This window comes from Danio aesculapii, chromosome 25, assembly GCF_903798145.1.
Source record: "Danio aesculapii chromosome 25, fDanAes4.1, whole genome shotgun sequence".
In the NCBI taxonomy this organism is placed as follows: domain Eukaryota; kingdom Metazoa; phylum Chordata; class Actinopteri; order Cypriniformes; family Danionidae; genus Danio; species Danio aesculapii.
In genome coordinates, this window is record NC_079459.1 from 36087084 (window position 1) to 36102252 (window position 15169).

A 15169-nucleotide genomic window follows, 5' to 3' on the forward strand; every position below is an offset into this window, starting at 1 on the left:
CAATCCTAAACTAATATTGCTGAAGGAGCTAATAATATTGACCTTAAAATGGCTTTATAACAATTAAGAACTGCTTTTATTCTAGCCGAAATAAAACAGATAAGACTTTCTCCAGAAGAAAAAATATTACAGGAAATACTGTGAGAAATTCCTGAATCTGTTCAACATCATTTGGGAAATATCTGAAAATGAAATATTCACATGAGGGCAAATAATTCAGTCTTCGACTCAGTTTAATCTCAGTTTGTGCTTTTGTTTTTGTTTTTCGTGTTTATTGTTAAATCTGCTCTGTGTACTTTTGTCTTTATTAAAAAGCAATAATAAAAATAAAAGAGGCATGCAGAACACAGAATATCTCCCAGAGTAATGGGATTAAAAGGAGAGTTTCTCCTGAGTAATCTCTAATCTCACTGGTGTCGTTTGCTGATAAATGAGTTTCAACACCGCAAACAAGAGCAGCTGATTTTGCAATATGTGAGTGTCTAAAGCACAGTGTGTGTCTTTAATTTCATGCTGTCTTAGTTCTGTGTGTGTGGGCGGTATCGCTTGACTTTCTGTGTATCACATTATTGCATTTTAAAGTCACCGGCTCCATCCAGAGTAGTTTACAACACAGTCTATATCAGTGGTTCTCAAAGTGGGGGTCGCAGGACAATTACCAGGGGGTCGCTTGGTGATTTCCAAAAGTCAAATAAATTTTATTAAACTATTAGAATGACCATATTTTATCCACAACCCACAGAAGATAAATAATAGTAGTTAATAGTAGTAAAAAGCAACAACATGCAAATAAAACGGCATCAGTCATTTAATTTTTTAATAGGACTAGTGTGTCTACGTTAGATTAACAGCACAGCAATAGCGTCAGCCAAAGCGTATTGATTTTATAGCACCAGGTTAAACCTTTATGGCAATCAAACACATTAAAAATGAATACAACTGAACATTGAGGATGATCTCGGAGTGGCCGTCTCCAAAATCAAACCAGAAAGAGACTTGTGCTGAAAACATTGTGCCCACCGGTCCCATTAGGTGAGGATAATATTAAAGAGCCCATATTATACATGAAATAGGGTCATAATTAGGTTGTAAGGGTCTCCAACAACAGTCTAATATGCATGCAAAGTCATAAAACACTTTGATGGTCTTATAATCTGCATTTATTTTTACCTAATTATCCCAACGACTCTCATATGAATCGTTCAGCGATTCATTTGTTCCCAACCCCCTCCTCAGCGCGAAGCTAATCTGCGCTGATTGGACCGATGACAGCCTGCTGCGATTGGTCGACAGTGACAGGCTTCAGCGCGAGACAGAGTGAAATGCCCAGCTGGTAATCAACTATATAAACGTAGTCACAGTGCACACGCGCTTCATAGTGTAAGGCTTTTTTCACACACACACACACAACCCTCCTCAGAAGAACTGGGGAGATCGACGCGAGTCTCTCTCTCTCCCTCTCCCTCTCTCTCTCTCACACACACACACACACAACCCTCCTCAGAAGAACTGGGGAGATCGACGCGAGTCTCCTAGCCTCTCCCTCTCCCTCTCTCTCTCTCTCACACACACACACACACAACGCTCCTCAGAAGAACTAGGGAAAGCGACGCGAGTCTCTCTCTCTCTCTCTCTCTCACACACACACACACACACACACACACACACAACGCTCCTCAGAAAAACTAGGGAAAGCGACGCGAGTCTCTCTCTCTCTCTCTCTCTCTCTCTCTCTCTCTCACACACACACACACACACACACAACGCTCCTCAGAAGAACTAAGGAAAGCGACGCGAGTCTCCTGTCTCCTAGCCCCTAGGCGTCACAAACTCGACCTGTTCTTTTTCTCTCTCTCTCTCTCACACACATAAACACATCACGTTCCTCCTCAGAACTAGGGAAATCGACACGAGTCTCCTAGCTTACGATCGCCATAGCAACGACAAACGGCAGTGGAACGCGAGCTCACAAAAGCCTTTAACGTTAAATCCGTAAACAAAGCGGCACGCGTGGCGTTTTTAACGTGGCTTACATGTGATAAGAGAATATAAAGAGTAACCGCGTGTACTGCACCAGGTTAACAAGTAACAAAACACAATAAATACATAATTTGCAAGCTAGAGTAAACGAGGCAACAATTTTAATCGCACGTACTTACACTAGTGAATAAACCTCAACCACTGACTCTTCACAGTTTCATCTTTGGGTAGAGACTGTCAATATTATCCATCTGAGCACAGCGTGACTTCATTCGACCGGCGTTTTTGGGTTTGTGGGGGCAACCGGAGCACCCCGAGGAAACCCACGCCAACACAGGGAGGACATGCAAACTCCACACAGAAACGCCAACTGACCCAGCTGGAACTCGAACCAGCGACCTTCTTGCTGTGAGGCGATTGTGCTACCCACTGCGCCACCGTGACGCCCGTAAATGAATAAATGACTCTTATAAATAATAGCCTACGGTTGTTAGACTCAATATGCTCGTGTTTATATAGGCCTATTGTTGTGTGTGCAACATTTGTATATGTATATCCACCTCCGAGGAATGTGCGGGTCGCGACTCACTGCCATTGTTATTTTAGGGGTCGCAGGCTGAACACTTTGGGAACCCTTGCTCTATATAACAGTAGCTGTTAAAAAGCAGATCTGATGTTTACCTTCATTTTCAGTGTGGGAAACTCAATTTAAAGCCATTTGCATAATGTATGAATGACTAAACAATAACAATAGTGTTATGATAATATTGTTTTATATTTCTTATAGTTTTATATTAATTATAATATCATTTTAATTAACAAATAAACAGTATATCGAAGTATATTAACAATTTTATTATATTTAAATATTTAAATCTAAAAATATGTACAGTTTTAACTGTGTTATATTAATATTTGTAATTGGATGATTAATTGTAAATAGTTAATTGTATTAATTAATTGTATATAGTTGTAGAATGAAAAAATATAATAGGTAATTGCAGATGTATGTTCCAATAAACTTATATTTATATTATTATATTATTTAAAATTATATTTACATGAATTAATCATAGGCTATTTACAGTTTTGATGCAATTTATTTAATGTACAATTAACACCGATTTAAGATGCATTAATAAATTAAGATAATTCAGATTTTAATAAATAATTGTTGGGTTTTTTTCTGTCAGGAATCACAGTTCTGCTGTCCCTCACCGTCTTCATGCTGCTGGTGGCTGAGATCATGCCTGCCACCTCTGACTCTGTGCCTCTGATTGGTGAGTCCACCTGTCAATCACAGTTCTGAGGGCGGGGCTTCTGCTTTATGTTGATCTGTGGGTTTAAACAGATGAGAGACCCTGAAACTCAGACACAGTGTGCTGCATTCATCACATTAATGTCCTATTCCTGCTTATGAATCCTCCATGAATGGGCCAGCTGGAGACCAGAGCCATCATTCACGCTGAAACGGGGCGTCTGTACAGGTGAAATGCCCCCTGGTGATATCTGTCTGTTCCCTAAAGCTCCATTACTGAGAAAAACCATCAAACAATGACAGACACAAGCGGATTTTCATGTGATTATGAGTTATAAACTCATTTTTGAAGATTCTGCTTGACTTTAAGCAAAGGAGACGTTTAGCAGAATGTTCAGGCTGCTGGATATATATATAAAACAGAAAATCATTCATTTATTTTTATTCGGCTTAGTCAATTTATTCATCAGGGGTCGCCACAGCGGAATGAACCACCCAGATAATCAGTTAATTATAAGTAATAAGTAAATATATAATTAATATTTGTATATTTAGTTATTGTAAAATAATTTGAGTATTAGTAATAAATTTAATTATTTTTCTAATATAATACTTATTTATTTAATATATTAATACTATTGTTAGTTATAATTATGATTCATTCACTCTTTTGTGCAGTGTGTTGTGTCTACTAAAGGCATAAATGTAAATATAAAGCATTTGTAAAATAATAATTTATATTTTAAATAAAATATATTGGCAAAGAGAGATAAAATGATACTAAATGTGCATTTTACACACACTTTTGCACTTTGCTGTGGATAAATTGGTGTTTTTATTTAACAGATCATGTAAAAATATTGTATTTAAGATGAGTAAAGGCTCTTGTGTCTCGGTCTGAGGGTGATAGTGTGTGTGTGTGTGTGTGTGTGTGTGTGTGCGTGTGCGTGTTTACTGAAGCCTGCTGTTTTCTAATGGTCACATTTTGCGTTCAGACACACATGACTGAAGATCTCATGAGTGACACACACACACACACACACACACACACACACACACACACATATACATACACACAGGTTGGTTTTTGTGGTTTATGAGGACTCTCTATAGGCATACTATATTTTATACTATAAAAACCAAACCCAAACCCCTCACAGAGAGCCTGTGGAAAATTTTGAGTGTGAAAAAAAAACATTAAATTTGATTTTATTCTATTTTAATTTACGAGGACACAGAGAAATGTCCTCATAAACCAGCTCAATACTGCAATACCAATGTCATACCCATTTGATTACACACATTTCTGTGTGTATGTGTGCTTATATCTGTGTCTCTCTGCATGTCTCACTCTTTGTGTGTGTGTGTGTGTGTTTCAGCTCAGTATTTTGCCACCACAATGGTGATTGTGGGTCTGTCAGTGATCGCTACAGTGCTGGTGCTGCAGTACCACTATCATGATCCAGACGGAGCGAAGATGCCCAGATGGGTAAGATAATAGATTAAGACAAATCAACAATACTATTATATATGTATGCCTCCATAAAGTAATTATTCCTTACAAATATCATATACACTCACTGGCCACTTTATTAGGTACACCTGTCCAACTGCTTGTTAACACAAATTTCTAATCAGCCAATCACATGGCAGCAGCTCAGTGCATTTAGGCATGTAGACATGGTCAAGACGATCTGCTGCAGTTCAAAGCGAGCATCAGAATGGGGAAGAAAGGGGATTTAAGTGACTTTGAACGTGGCATGGTTGTTGGTGCCAGACGGGCTGCTCTGAGTATTTCAGAAACTGCTGATCTACTGGGATTTTCACGCACAACCATCTCTAGGGTTTACAGAGAATGGTCAGACAAAGAGGAAATATCCAGTGAGCGGCAGTTCTGTGGGCGCAAATGCCTTGTTGATGCCAGAGGAGAATGGCCAGACTGGTTCCAGCTGATAGAAAGGCAACAGTAACTCAAATAAGCACTCGTTACAACCGAGGTCTGCAGAAGAGCATCTCTGAACACACAACACGTCCAACCTTGAGGCGGATGGGCTACAGCAGCAGAAGACCACACCGGGTGCCGCTCCTGTCAGCTAAGAACAGGAAACTGAGGCTACAATTCACACAGGCTCACCAAAACTGGACAATAGAAGATTGGAGAAACGTTGCCTGGTCTGATGAGTCTCCATTTCTGCTGACACATTCGGATGCTCGGCTCAGAATTTGGCCTCGACAACATGAAAGCATGGATCCATCTTTATTAATGTATACTTTTTTTATTGTGCATTAATATCCAAATACTTTTCTATGGTTTACTGCATTATTCTGTAATGGTATTAGTAGTAATATAACCAGAGTAAACAGCTCAGGATTTCTCAGCGTCTGCATTCAGTGTTGAAGGTCACAGAGTGTTTTCTGTCCTCCTTTCAGCGACAGCGTGCTGTGAATCTGAATCACAGCTGGACACCAGCACAGATTTATACTAAACGCATGAGACGCGACACTCGGAAACAAACTTTCTCGAAGTCTGTCTTCCAGGCACACTCTTTACATCGCACACATCAAATATTCATTTCCGTTTTTTGCTTTAAGAAGCATGTGTCAGGCCTGCGGTGTGGAGAATTACAATAATTATTCAAGCACAAATCAGAAGGATGCAGCAAACACAACAGATTTATGAAGATTTATGAAGAATTAATAATAGGTAATAATAAAAAAATGCACTCATAAATAAATAAATAAATAAATGCAAGTTTCTTTAAGGAAAAAACACAATTTAAAATTATATTAAAACAGGGTTCATACACATTTTTACTATTACAATTCCAAGACTTTTCCAGAACTTTAAAGTGAATTTTCATGACCTATTGATTCATGTAATGTCTACATATACATGGTAAATAATAAGAAAAACAATGCATGTTTAAATTTATTACAGCATATCATAAAACACGCAACAATCTATTTAGTTTACATTTGTTTTTATATCTCTGTAAAATTGATTCTGATCATGCTTAAACAGCACTAATAATTAGAGAGCATCCATGTTCTGGCCAAGAACAGAAAAAAGTAAAGACAACTAAGCTATATTAAAGTTAGGGCTGCGCAATATATCGTTTCAGCATCGATATCCTAATGTGTGCTTCCGCAATAGTCACATCGCAGGATATGCAATGCTGGGATTATAGTTGAATACAGAGTTTGATCATAATGGAGTAAAAGTTCATCATCTGCATGCATTTTTAAAGAGATAGTTCACCCAAAAATTACTCACCATTTTCATCACACCCTTCACTTGTTTCAAACATTTTTTTTTAAATTGAGCACAAAAGATGATTTAATAACTCCTATACTACTGAAACAAGTGAAGGGTGAGTACATAGTGAGTACACTTTAATCTTTGAGTGAACTGTCCCTTTAAGCCCTGTGACTGTGTGAACATTTCAGAGTGTAAAACATCCGGCCACAAGTCTTTTTTTAATAATAAGGTTTTAATAATAAAGCTAACTTTATTAATAAAAACTATAATAAAGATTAAATAATCTACAATGAATACTATGCAGTGATGATTATTCAATATCTGTACCAGAATAGTGAATACCTGAAAACTATAGTTCACTTTTGTATTTGCTGTATTTTATTTATCTATGCTTGTCATTTATTTGTTATATATTATTGGAGATTCACTCCTCTACAGAATCCCCCAAATCAATCCAAATAAACCTGTTAAATCATCTGGTCAAATTGTATTCACATCGCAATATACATCACAGAAATACTAAATAATGTCAGATTCTTCCAATATCGTGCAACTCTTACTCAACTATTCAGATATTTGTTCAACTAATTTCCACGACTTTTCCTAAATTTTGTGGGTTGTTCTGTTTTTCCAAAACTTTTCCAAGCCTGGAAAATGCCGTGTCAGAATTCCATGACTTTTCCAGGTTTTCCATGACCGTATGAACCCTGTTAATAACATATGTAATAAAAACTGAATGCAAAACAAGAAAATTTAAGAAAAGATTTAGTAATTCCAGCAAAAATGTAAGTTCAGAAATTGAATATATTAGTATATAAATTTTTTAAAATCCCATACAAGTAGATTTGATGCATGATCTGATGCAGTCTATTCAAATAAAAGAGATTAGGTATACAGTTTGCAGTAATACTGAAAATTTTGACACTATTTGGCAACCCTTCCACTTACATTTAAAAAAATAAATAAAAACAATGATAGCTATTTTACCTGCCACTGGCTTGGTTATAAATAGAGAGCACTGTGATAATATGCATGTTTATATATGTTTATTCTTTCCTCCTATTTTTAAAATGAATTAATACATTTTTTACTGCTGTACCATTTGCATATTTGTATTTTTATATCTTTCTGTATTGCTCTGAGGCCTAATATGCATTACTTTCCCCTTTAATGTTGTTTCTTTATCTTATTATTTTATATTTTTATTTGTGTTTTGCCCTAAATATTGTTTTTGATGCAGAAATATAATTGCATTGTTTGATTCAGAGAGGAAGAAAATGTAAGCTAATTTTAATAGATTGGAACAGTTGATGTCTTGTGATTCTTACTGTAATACTGTAACTCTCTGACTAATATGTATCATAAAACAGAGTTAAACTATAACCCTTATACAAGCAGTATCTAAAAATAAAGAAATGCTCTGTTGCATTTTTACAAAAAATTAAAATATATTTATGATGTATGACATAAAGTAATGAAAGTGAAATACACAACATTATAAATGGGAAAAGATTCAGTTGAAACAAATAGTTGCTGCATGCAACAGATTAATACGTTTTTATAGGAAGAAACACACATAAAATGCATAAATATATGACATGCATGCTGTTTGCAAAAATGAATGAATACAGTTCCCAGCATAAATGAGTTCACCCTTTACAGATCTCTCTTTTACATTAGTATTTTCTACAAAATGCTTTATAATAATATATTTGTGCATAAACATTACATTAGTCAATAACAAAGACAAAACTGGAGCTAATCTAACAAAATAACTTAAGATAATTATGCAAAAAAAGAGTACAACCCAGTGCATAGAGTGAAAAATATTAAATAAAATGTTAATAAATTGGAATTAATAAAGTTAATAAATCAAAACAACCTTAAAAATCATTACATTTAGTTGAAATTGTCTAGTTGAGTATTTTCTTTCCCAAAAACTCATTTGAATTTAAATGTATTAATTTAATCAGTTTCCTTCAGCTTAGTCCCTTATTTATCAGGGGTCACCACAGCGGAATGAACTGCCAAGTATTCTATGTTTTATGCAGCGGATGCCCTTCCAACTGCAACCCAGTACTGGGAAACTCATTTAAATGTGTTATTTCCCTATTCATAAGGATGTTAGGAGACCAAAGTCTTATTTTAATAAATATATTACTGTTTAATAAAAGTGTTCTGTTTACATGTTGTCTATATTCACTGAGAATTGATAAAAATATTAATGTACTTTTATGCTGTGCACTGTGAGTAAAGCAGCGAACGCCTCCAGATAACCCCAACAGCATTATGATGAGTCACCTTAATTGATTCAGTCTTATTGACTCAGCGAATCTCTGAGTTATGCAAATAAAACTGCTGAACTAATCAAGCATGGATGAATGAAACTCACTTGTGTGTGTGTGTGTGTGTGTGTGTGTGTGTCTTTATCTAGACGCGTGTTCTGCTCCTGAACTGGTGCGCGTGGTTTCTCCGAATGCGGCGTCCGGGCGAGGAGCGAATTCGTCTAGCCTGCCATAATAAACCGGCCCGGCGCAGCAGTGTGTCCAGCGTGGAGCTGTCCGTCAGCCAGGGGGCGCTGCAGGCCGCCGGCGGGAACATGCTATATTTTGGCTTCAGAGGGATGGAGGGCATCCACTACACGGCACACGAATCGCACAGCGTCCTCTGCAGCCGACTGATGGCCAACGCTGAAGAAGACGTGCTGTTGCCGGGAGCAGCCATGCCGGTGCTTGGGGGAGGGGCTCAAATCAGGGGCGGAGTCACGGGTGGGATTGTGGGCGGGGCTTTGGAACTAGAACTAGCCAAAATTTTGGAGGAAGTAAGATATATCGCTAAACGATTCCGCGACCAGGATGCGGACGAAAGTGTGTGTAACGAATGGAAGTTTGCGGCGGCGGTAATCGATCGATTGTGTTTAATGGCGTTCTCCATTTTTACCATCCTTTGCACTATTGGGATCTTGATGTCGGCGCCAAATTTTGTAGAAGCCATTTCGAAAGATTTCTTCACCTGATTATTTTATTTATTTATTTATTTTATACTAGGATTGGAATTTCATATATGATGTTAACTAGGGCTAAGCGAAATGCCGAATTAGATTTTGCTGATGAAAATTCATATTACAATGATCTAACGCACTTTTTATTTACTTCATCTTCCCCTTCTTAGCATTGAGATTTATTTCCATGAATGAGTTTTTGTCGATGAATCAATTCAATGTTGATTCATTGATTTGTTTGTGTCGCTTCAAAATGTTTACCAAAGTCTTCGTTTTGTTTTAGTAAAGAAATACAGATAAATATTGCTGTTTAATTTGTATATTAAAGAGAACTAGAACCAGCACAAAATTCTGGAGGAAGTGAAATATACCGCTAAATGATTCTGCGACCAGTATGCAAACAAAAGTGTGTGTAACGAATGGCGGCGGTAATCAATCGGTGTGTTTAATGGCGTTTTCTATTTTTACCATCCTTTGCAGTATCGGGATCCTGATGTTGAAGAAGCCATTTCGAAAGATTTTTTCACCTGATTATTTTATTTTATTGATCTATTGTATATTGATATTGGACTTTATGATGCTAACTAAGGCTGAGCGAAATGCCGAATTTGAGTTTACTGACGAAAATAAGTATTACAAAGATTTTATGCACTTTTTATTCACATCTTCCTCATCTTACTATTTCAATTTATTTCCATGAATGAGTTTTTGTAAATGAGACAAACTTACGGAAGATATGCAGCAAATTGCCGTAACAATTTCGCAACCAGGAAAAAACTTGAAACTTTTGTGCGGCATTGACTGATCAATTGTCTAATGCAGTTCTACGTTTTAAAATCTTGATATCGTCACCAAATGTCAAAATTCTTACAATTAGTTTTTTCCTGTTTTCATCTGATGCCAAATGATTTTACCAAATATGCCTCATTATTTAGCTTTTTTTTTGCACACTCAACAACCAATATTTTTTTGATAGAGCCTTAATAGATATACTAATTTAACATGCTAACTAGTGAGGAGTGATCTATTGAAATGTAATTTTGCTGGTCAAAAATTTGTATTATTATAATGTTTTTATGCACTTTTTATTGGTCCTTATTTTCCTCGTCTTCAGTTTAATGCCATTAATACGTTTTTATTTTGTGTCACTCCAAAACATGGTTCATATATTCAAATAATGGAGACATTTTACATACATTATGACTAAGATATTTAGGTGCGCAACTATGATGCTAACTTGACATATAATATATATCGAATAGCAATATCACAGCAGTATCGCAATGATTTTATGCAGTTTAATTTTATTTAATACTTGTTTGAGATTATTTACTAGCATAATTGATGTAAACAAGTGGCATTACTGCTAATAATTCTAGTAGTGAAGTAGTTATTAGTGAGTTCATGTAAAAAAATGATAAAATGTTAATTCATTGATTTTATTTTTTTGCTTTTCAAAATGTTTACATGTATTCAGATATTGTAGCAACATATGTAGGAAAATGTAATATGTGTGTTTTTTAGTATTTTAAATTTATTTATTATTCCAGCCATAAAACGAAGGATGATAACCTTTATTACTCGCTTATCATGTGTAAAATAACCTGCCATGAACACAAATCATACGGCAAACATGCTGGTTTGAGCTCCTGGTCATTGAACTCGTAGATACTTGCACAGATAATGTCTTATAAACAGCAATACACGTTTTCTTTGTGATAATTGTCGTTTATTGGTTCTGTGTGGATTTTTGATGACTGTTTTCATGTGAATGTTGAAGTGTTTGTTGTGTTTTTAATGTGAAGTCTGTGACCAACTGTTGTTTTGAGCTCTTTTCTAAAATAATACAGCATTTGTCATTATTAAAATTCAAATCAAATCTCTTTTGGACCCTGCAGCATCAAGTTTTCTTGTTTTTCAGGCTTGATAGTGTGCTGTATTAAATGGAAACTTCATCATTTCAGTCTTGGTAGCAAACAGCAGATGAACACACTCGTGTTATCTACATTATTAAGCATATACTGGAACTATTTAAGTTAAGAATATAGTGTTTCTCGTCTATCTTTTCCAGTTTTATGGCTGTTTCCCAGCATCACATCATCTTTCAGGTCTCCTGTGTCAGTCTGTGAACCTTGTATAAATAAATGTATTTTCCTATTAAAAGATTCTGTTTTATGTGTTTCAAAGAGCTGTGGTGGAGGGATTTCAGAAGCTTTGAGTTACTGCGTTTCATACTAAGTCAAATGCACAACAATATTGAATGCAACAATCATTTTTTAAACATAAAGGTGCACCTTTGTGTCAAAACAGATTTTGTCAAATCTTCTGAAGTCTTTTGATCGTGTTTGAGTGAGGAATAGACTGAATTCAGGGTATTTTGCATTCAGAATATTAATCGCAAGCAGGAATGATGAAAGTTAGTTTTATTTCAAGTAAAAAATGTGTTTTTTATTTTACTGTTAGTTCTTTTTAAATAAACTTTAGTTAATATTTCTATTTATACAACTGATAAGAGTATGATCGCATAAAAGGCTGCGTTGTTTTTCTTAATTCTGTTTTGAATCACATTAGCATTCATTCAGTATATTATCTATTACAAATGAGGAAATGTGACTAAAAATCCAATAATTTGCATCAGGTAATAGCCAATTATTGGTGATCGTTTTCATAAACATCATAAAATAGCTGAGACATTAAACGTCTTACCTTGTGCCTTTTGACCGTTAAAAACGATGCTGAATTTTCGAATTTCGCGCCGAATTTTAACGTTCGCAATCTCCGTAAAGTCCTGCCCACTTTGTTTTGATTGGCCACGTTAGGCTTGACGAGCTTTAAAGGTGCAGTATGCAAGTTTGACACCCAGTGGTTAAACTAGGTATTGCACTCCTGGATCAAAACATACGAAAGCGCAGGTTGCCAGACTGAGGACAGGAGGAGTGAGTGATTTAAACCGTGTTCTATATAAAAGCAACGGCACCCAATAGGAGTATTTTCAACATTAAAAGCAGTTTTTGTCGTTACCAACACCTAGAATTGATATATTAAAAATGGCTTCTATTTCTCACAGGTGAACAACAGAAAACTTGATGATCACCTCAGGTAAACCCCATGTGATTTATTCTGTGTTAAATGCTAACAATGTGAGTTTGAATGCCATTTTACATGACATTTATTGCCATATACTGAAAGCGGCAGCAGATAGTTCCCCTCAGATCTGGAAAAGAAAATAAGAGTGAGTGCATATTCTGTGCTTTTGAATGGCTGTATTTATATTTCTGTCATGTTTCGTCTGCTGCAAACAGCCAAATTGCTCATGTCTGCGTATCTCGTCACGAAGCGTGTTGTTAGGGCACGCTGTAATATTTATATAATTTTCTAATTAATAACCACCTCATGTGGAACTGAATCTACTACTGTCCACCGGAGATCGTATTTCGGTCACAGATGCATGCTTTCAGAGCCTTTCTTGAATGAATGATTGAAATATCCGGTTTTCCACCAAGGCAACCCAGGGAGCTGAAATATGATTGATTAAACTGGCATTAGGCAGATTAAAATGATCCAAACAAAGACAGCGGTCCGGCACGGAAAAAAACATTTTCGATGCAGAATATCTGACTTCAGCATTGTTTTTCAGATCAAGTATGCTCACTTGTTTCTTAAATATCTGCAAACATATTGTAAGGAACCGAAGAAGCGCAGACTCGCTTTTTCCCAAAATCTAGCCCCTTACAACCCCACATTGCAAATACAGATACACCCCAAATTAAAGCACAGGAACTGTTTTACTAACATGCTACAATATTATGGCATTTTTCAAAGTCAAAAACTTACATACAGCACCTTTAAAGGAGCTGCTACAATATCAGCAAACGTTGAGGGAAATGTGGCAGTGCAATTGTTACGATAGTCTATGGTGTATCTCTATTAACTTTGAGGAAATCCTCCAGATGGACCTGCAGACGTCTGTTTTCCAGAATGATCCTTCACAGCAGTTAAACCAGGATGTGATTGGCTCTTTAACACACTCAGTTATTGTTCACCAATATCAAAGGTAATTATACTTTATATCTCGCAATTCAGACGTTTATTCTCGAGTTATGAGCTCAAAATTGTGTTCACACGCACATAAATACACACAGGTCACGTGTATTCCCAGTTTGTGAGTTGTATTCTTTACTTTTACTTGGATAGATAAAAAGTAGGCCTAAATTAAAAGAGATAGGCTATAGTCAAAATGACACGTTTGGTTTTATTTAGCATGGACAGCACGGTAAAGACATTTTTATAATTATACAAATTAATTCTGTTTCAATGTGTTTTTATTTTGTAGTCATCATAGAATCTATAAAATGCATAAAAAAATAAAATAAAAAAATAATATATATATATATATATATATATATTAAAAATAAATAAATAAATAAATGTTGAGTTGGAGGCGGGGCTTCATTTTGGTCTCCTCCTCTTGCCTTTTCTCAGCAACTAACCATTGGGTGGGGGAGGCGTGGCTACGCATATTTCACCCAATGTGTAAACCTGAGGTCATCAGTGAAGGACTGGAAGCAGATGGTCAAATTTTGATTATAGATTAAACAAAACAAACTGATTTCCTAGTGATTTAACTTGCATTGAATAACTGTTCACCTTAAAGTCAAAGCTAAAAGTTCACTTCACACTTTCTTCTTAACAGGAATACATTTGGAAGAAAGCTAGAAGCCTGTAACCATTGACTTTCATAGTATTTGCTTTTCCTATGGAAGTCAATGGTTACAGGTTTTCGTATTCAAATGTAAGTAAATGGTGAGTTAATTTTCATGTTTGGGTGAATTATATCTTTAAGACTAACAATGTACGCTAGTGGGGCAGCACAGTGGGTAGCACAATCACCTCACAGCAAGAAGGTCACTGGTTCGAGCCCCGGCTGGGTCAGTTGGCATTTCTGTGCAGAGTTTGCATGTTCTCCCCGTGTTCGTGTGGGTTTCCTCTGGGTGCTCCGGTTTCCCCCACAAGTCCAAAAAAAAAACATGTGGTACAGGTGAATTGGGTAAGCTAAATTTTCCTTAGTGTATGAGTGTGAATGAGTGTGTATGGATGTTTCCCAGTGATGGGTTGCAGCTGGAAGGGCATCCGCAGCATAAAATATATGCTGGATAAGTTGGCGGTTCATTCCACAGTGGCGGCCCCTGATTAATAAAGGGACTAAGCTGAAAAGAAAATGAATGAATGTACGCTAGCAAAATAAACTACATTTTGACCACGCAGATTATAATCAGAAATATTTCTTGATATTATTAAAATGTCTGAAGGATCTCGTGACACTGACGACTGGAGTAATGATGAAGAAAAGTTCCGCATTTTAAATCAGGAATAAATCTGCATTTTGCTGTATGTTCTCATAGATAACAGCTCATTTTTATAATAAGTTTAAAATTATATTCGTCTCTTAAATGCAGTGAAGGAGACTTTTGAATGCAAGTCTACATGCATTTATTATTTTACTGTTTTATAGCTCTGCATGAAAAGAAGATCATATATTTTGGGATATTCACTCTGTGACAGATTACTGTGTTAAAAAATGCTTTTAATAAATGGCATAAATAACCAGAGCAATAAAACACAAGGCCAAACTGTTTCCGTCTTCAGAAAACACTGCACAGAAATATCGTAG

General features: G+C 36.0%; 1 protein-coding gene across 1 annotated transcript in view; it reads left to right on the forward strand.

The window, feature by feature from the left end:
* LOC130219228 (neuronal acetylcholine receptor subunit alpha-7) overlaps nucleotides 1-10787 on the forward strand; it is a 40033-nt gene extending 29246 nt beyond the window's left edge. Inside the window, exons 9-11 of the mRNA XM_056451544.1 lie at nucleotides 3174-3260; nucleotides 4618-4727; nucleotides 8932-10787. Of these exons, the coding sequence (XP_056307519.1) occupies nucleotides 3174-3260; nucleotides 4618-4727; nucleotides 8932-9513 (779 nt within the window). The 3' untranslated portion in view covers nucleotides 9514-10787. The remainder of the gene's footprint in view (nucleotides 1-3173; nucleotides 3261-4617; nucleotides 4728-8931) is intronic.
* Nucleotides 10788-15169: the final 4382 nt, after the last annotated feature.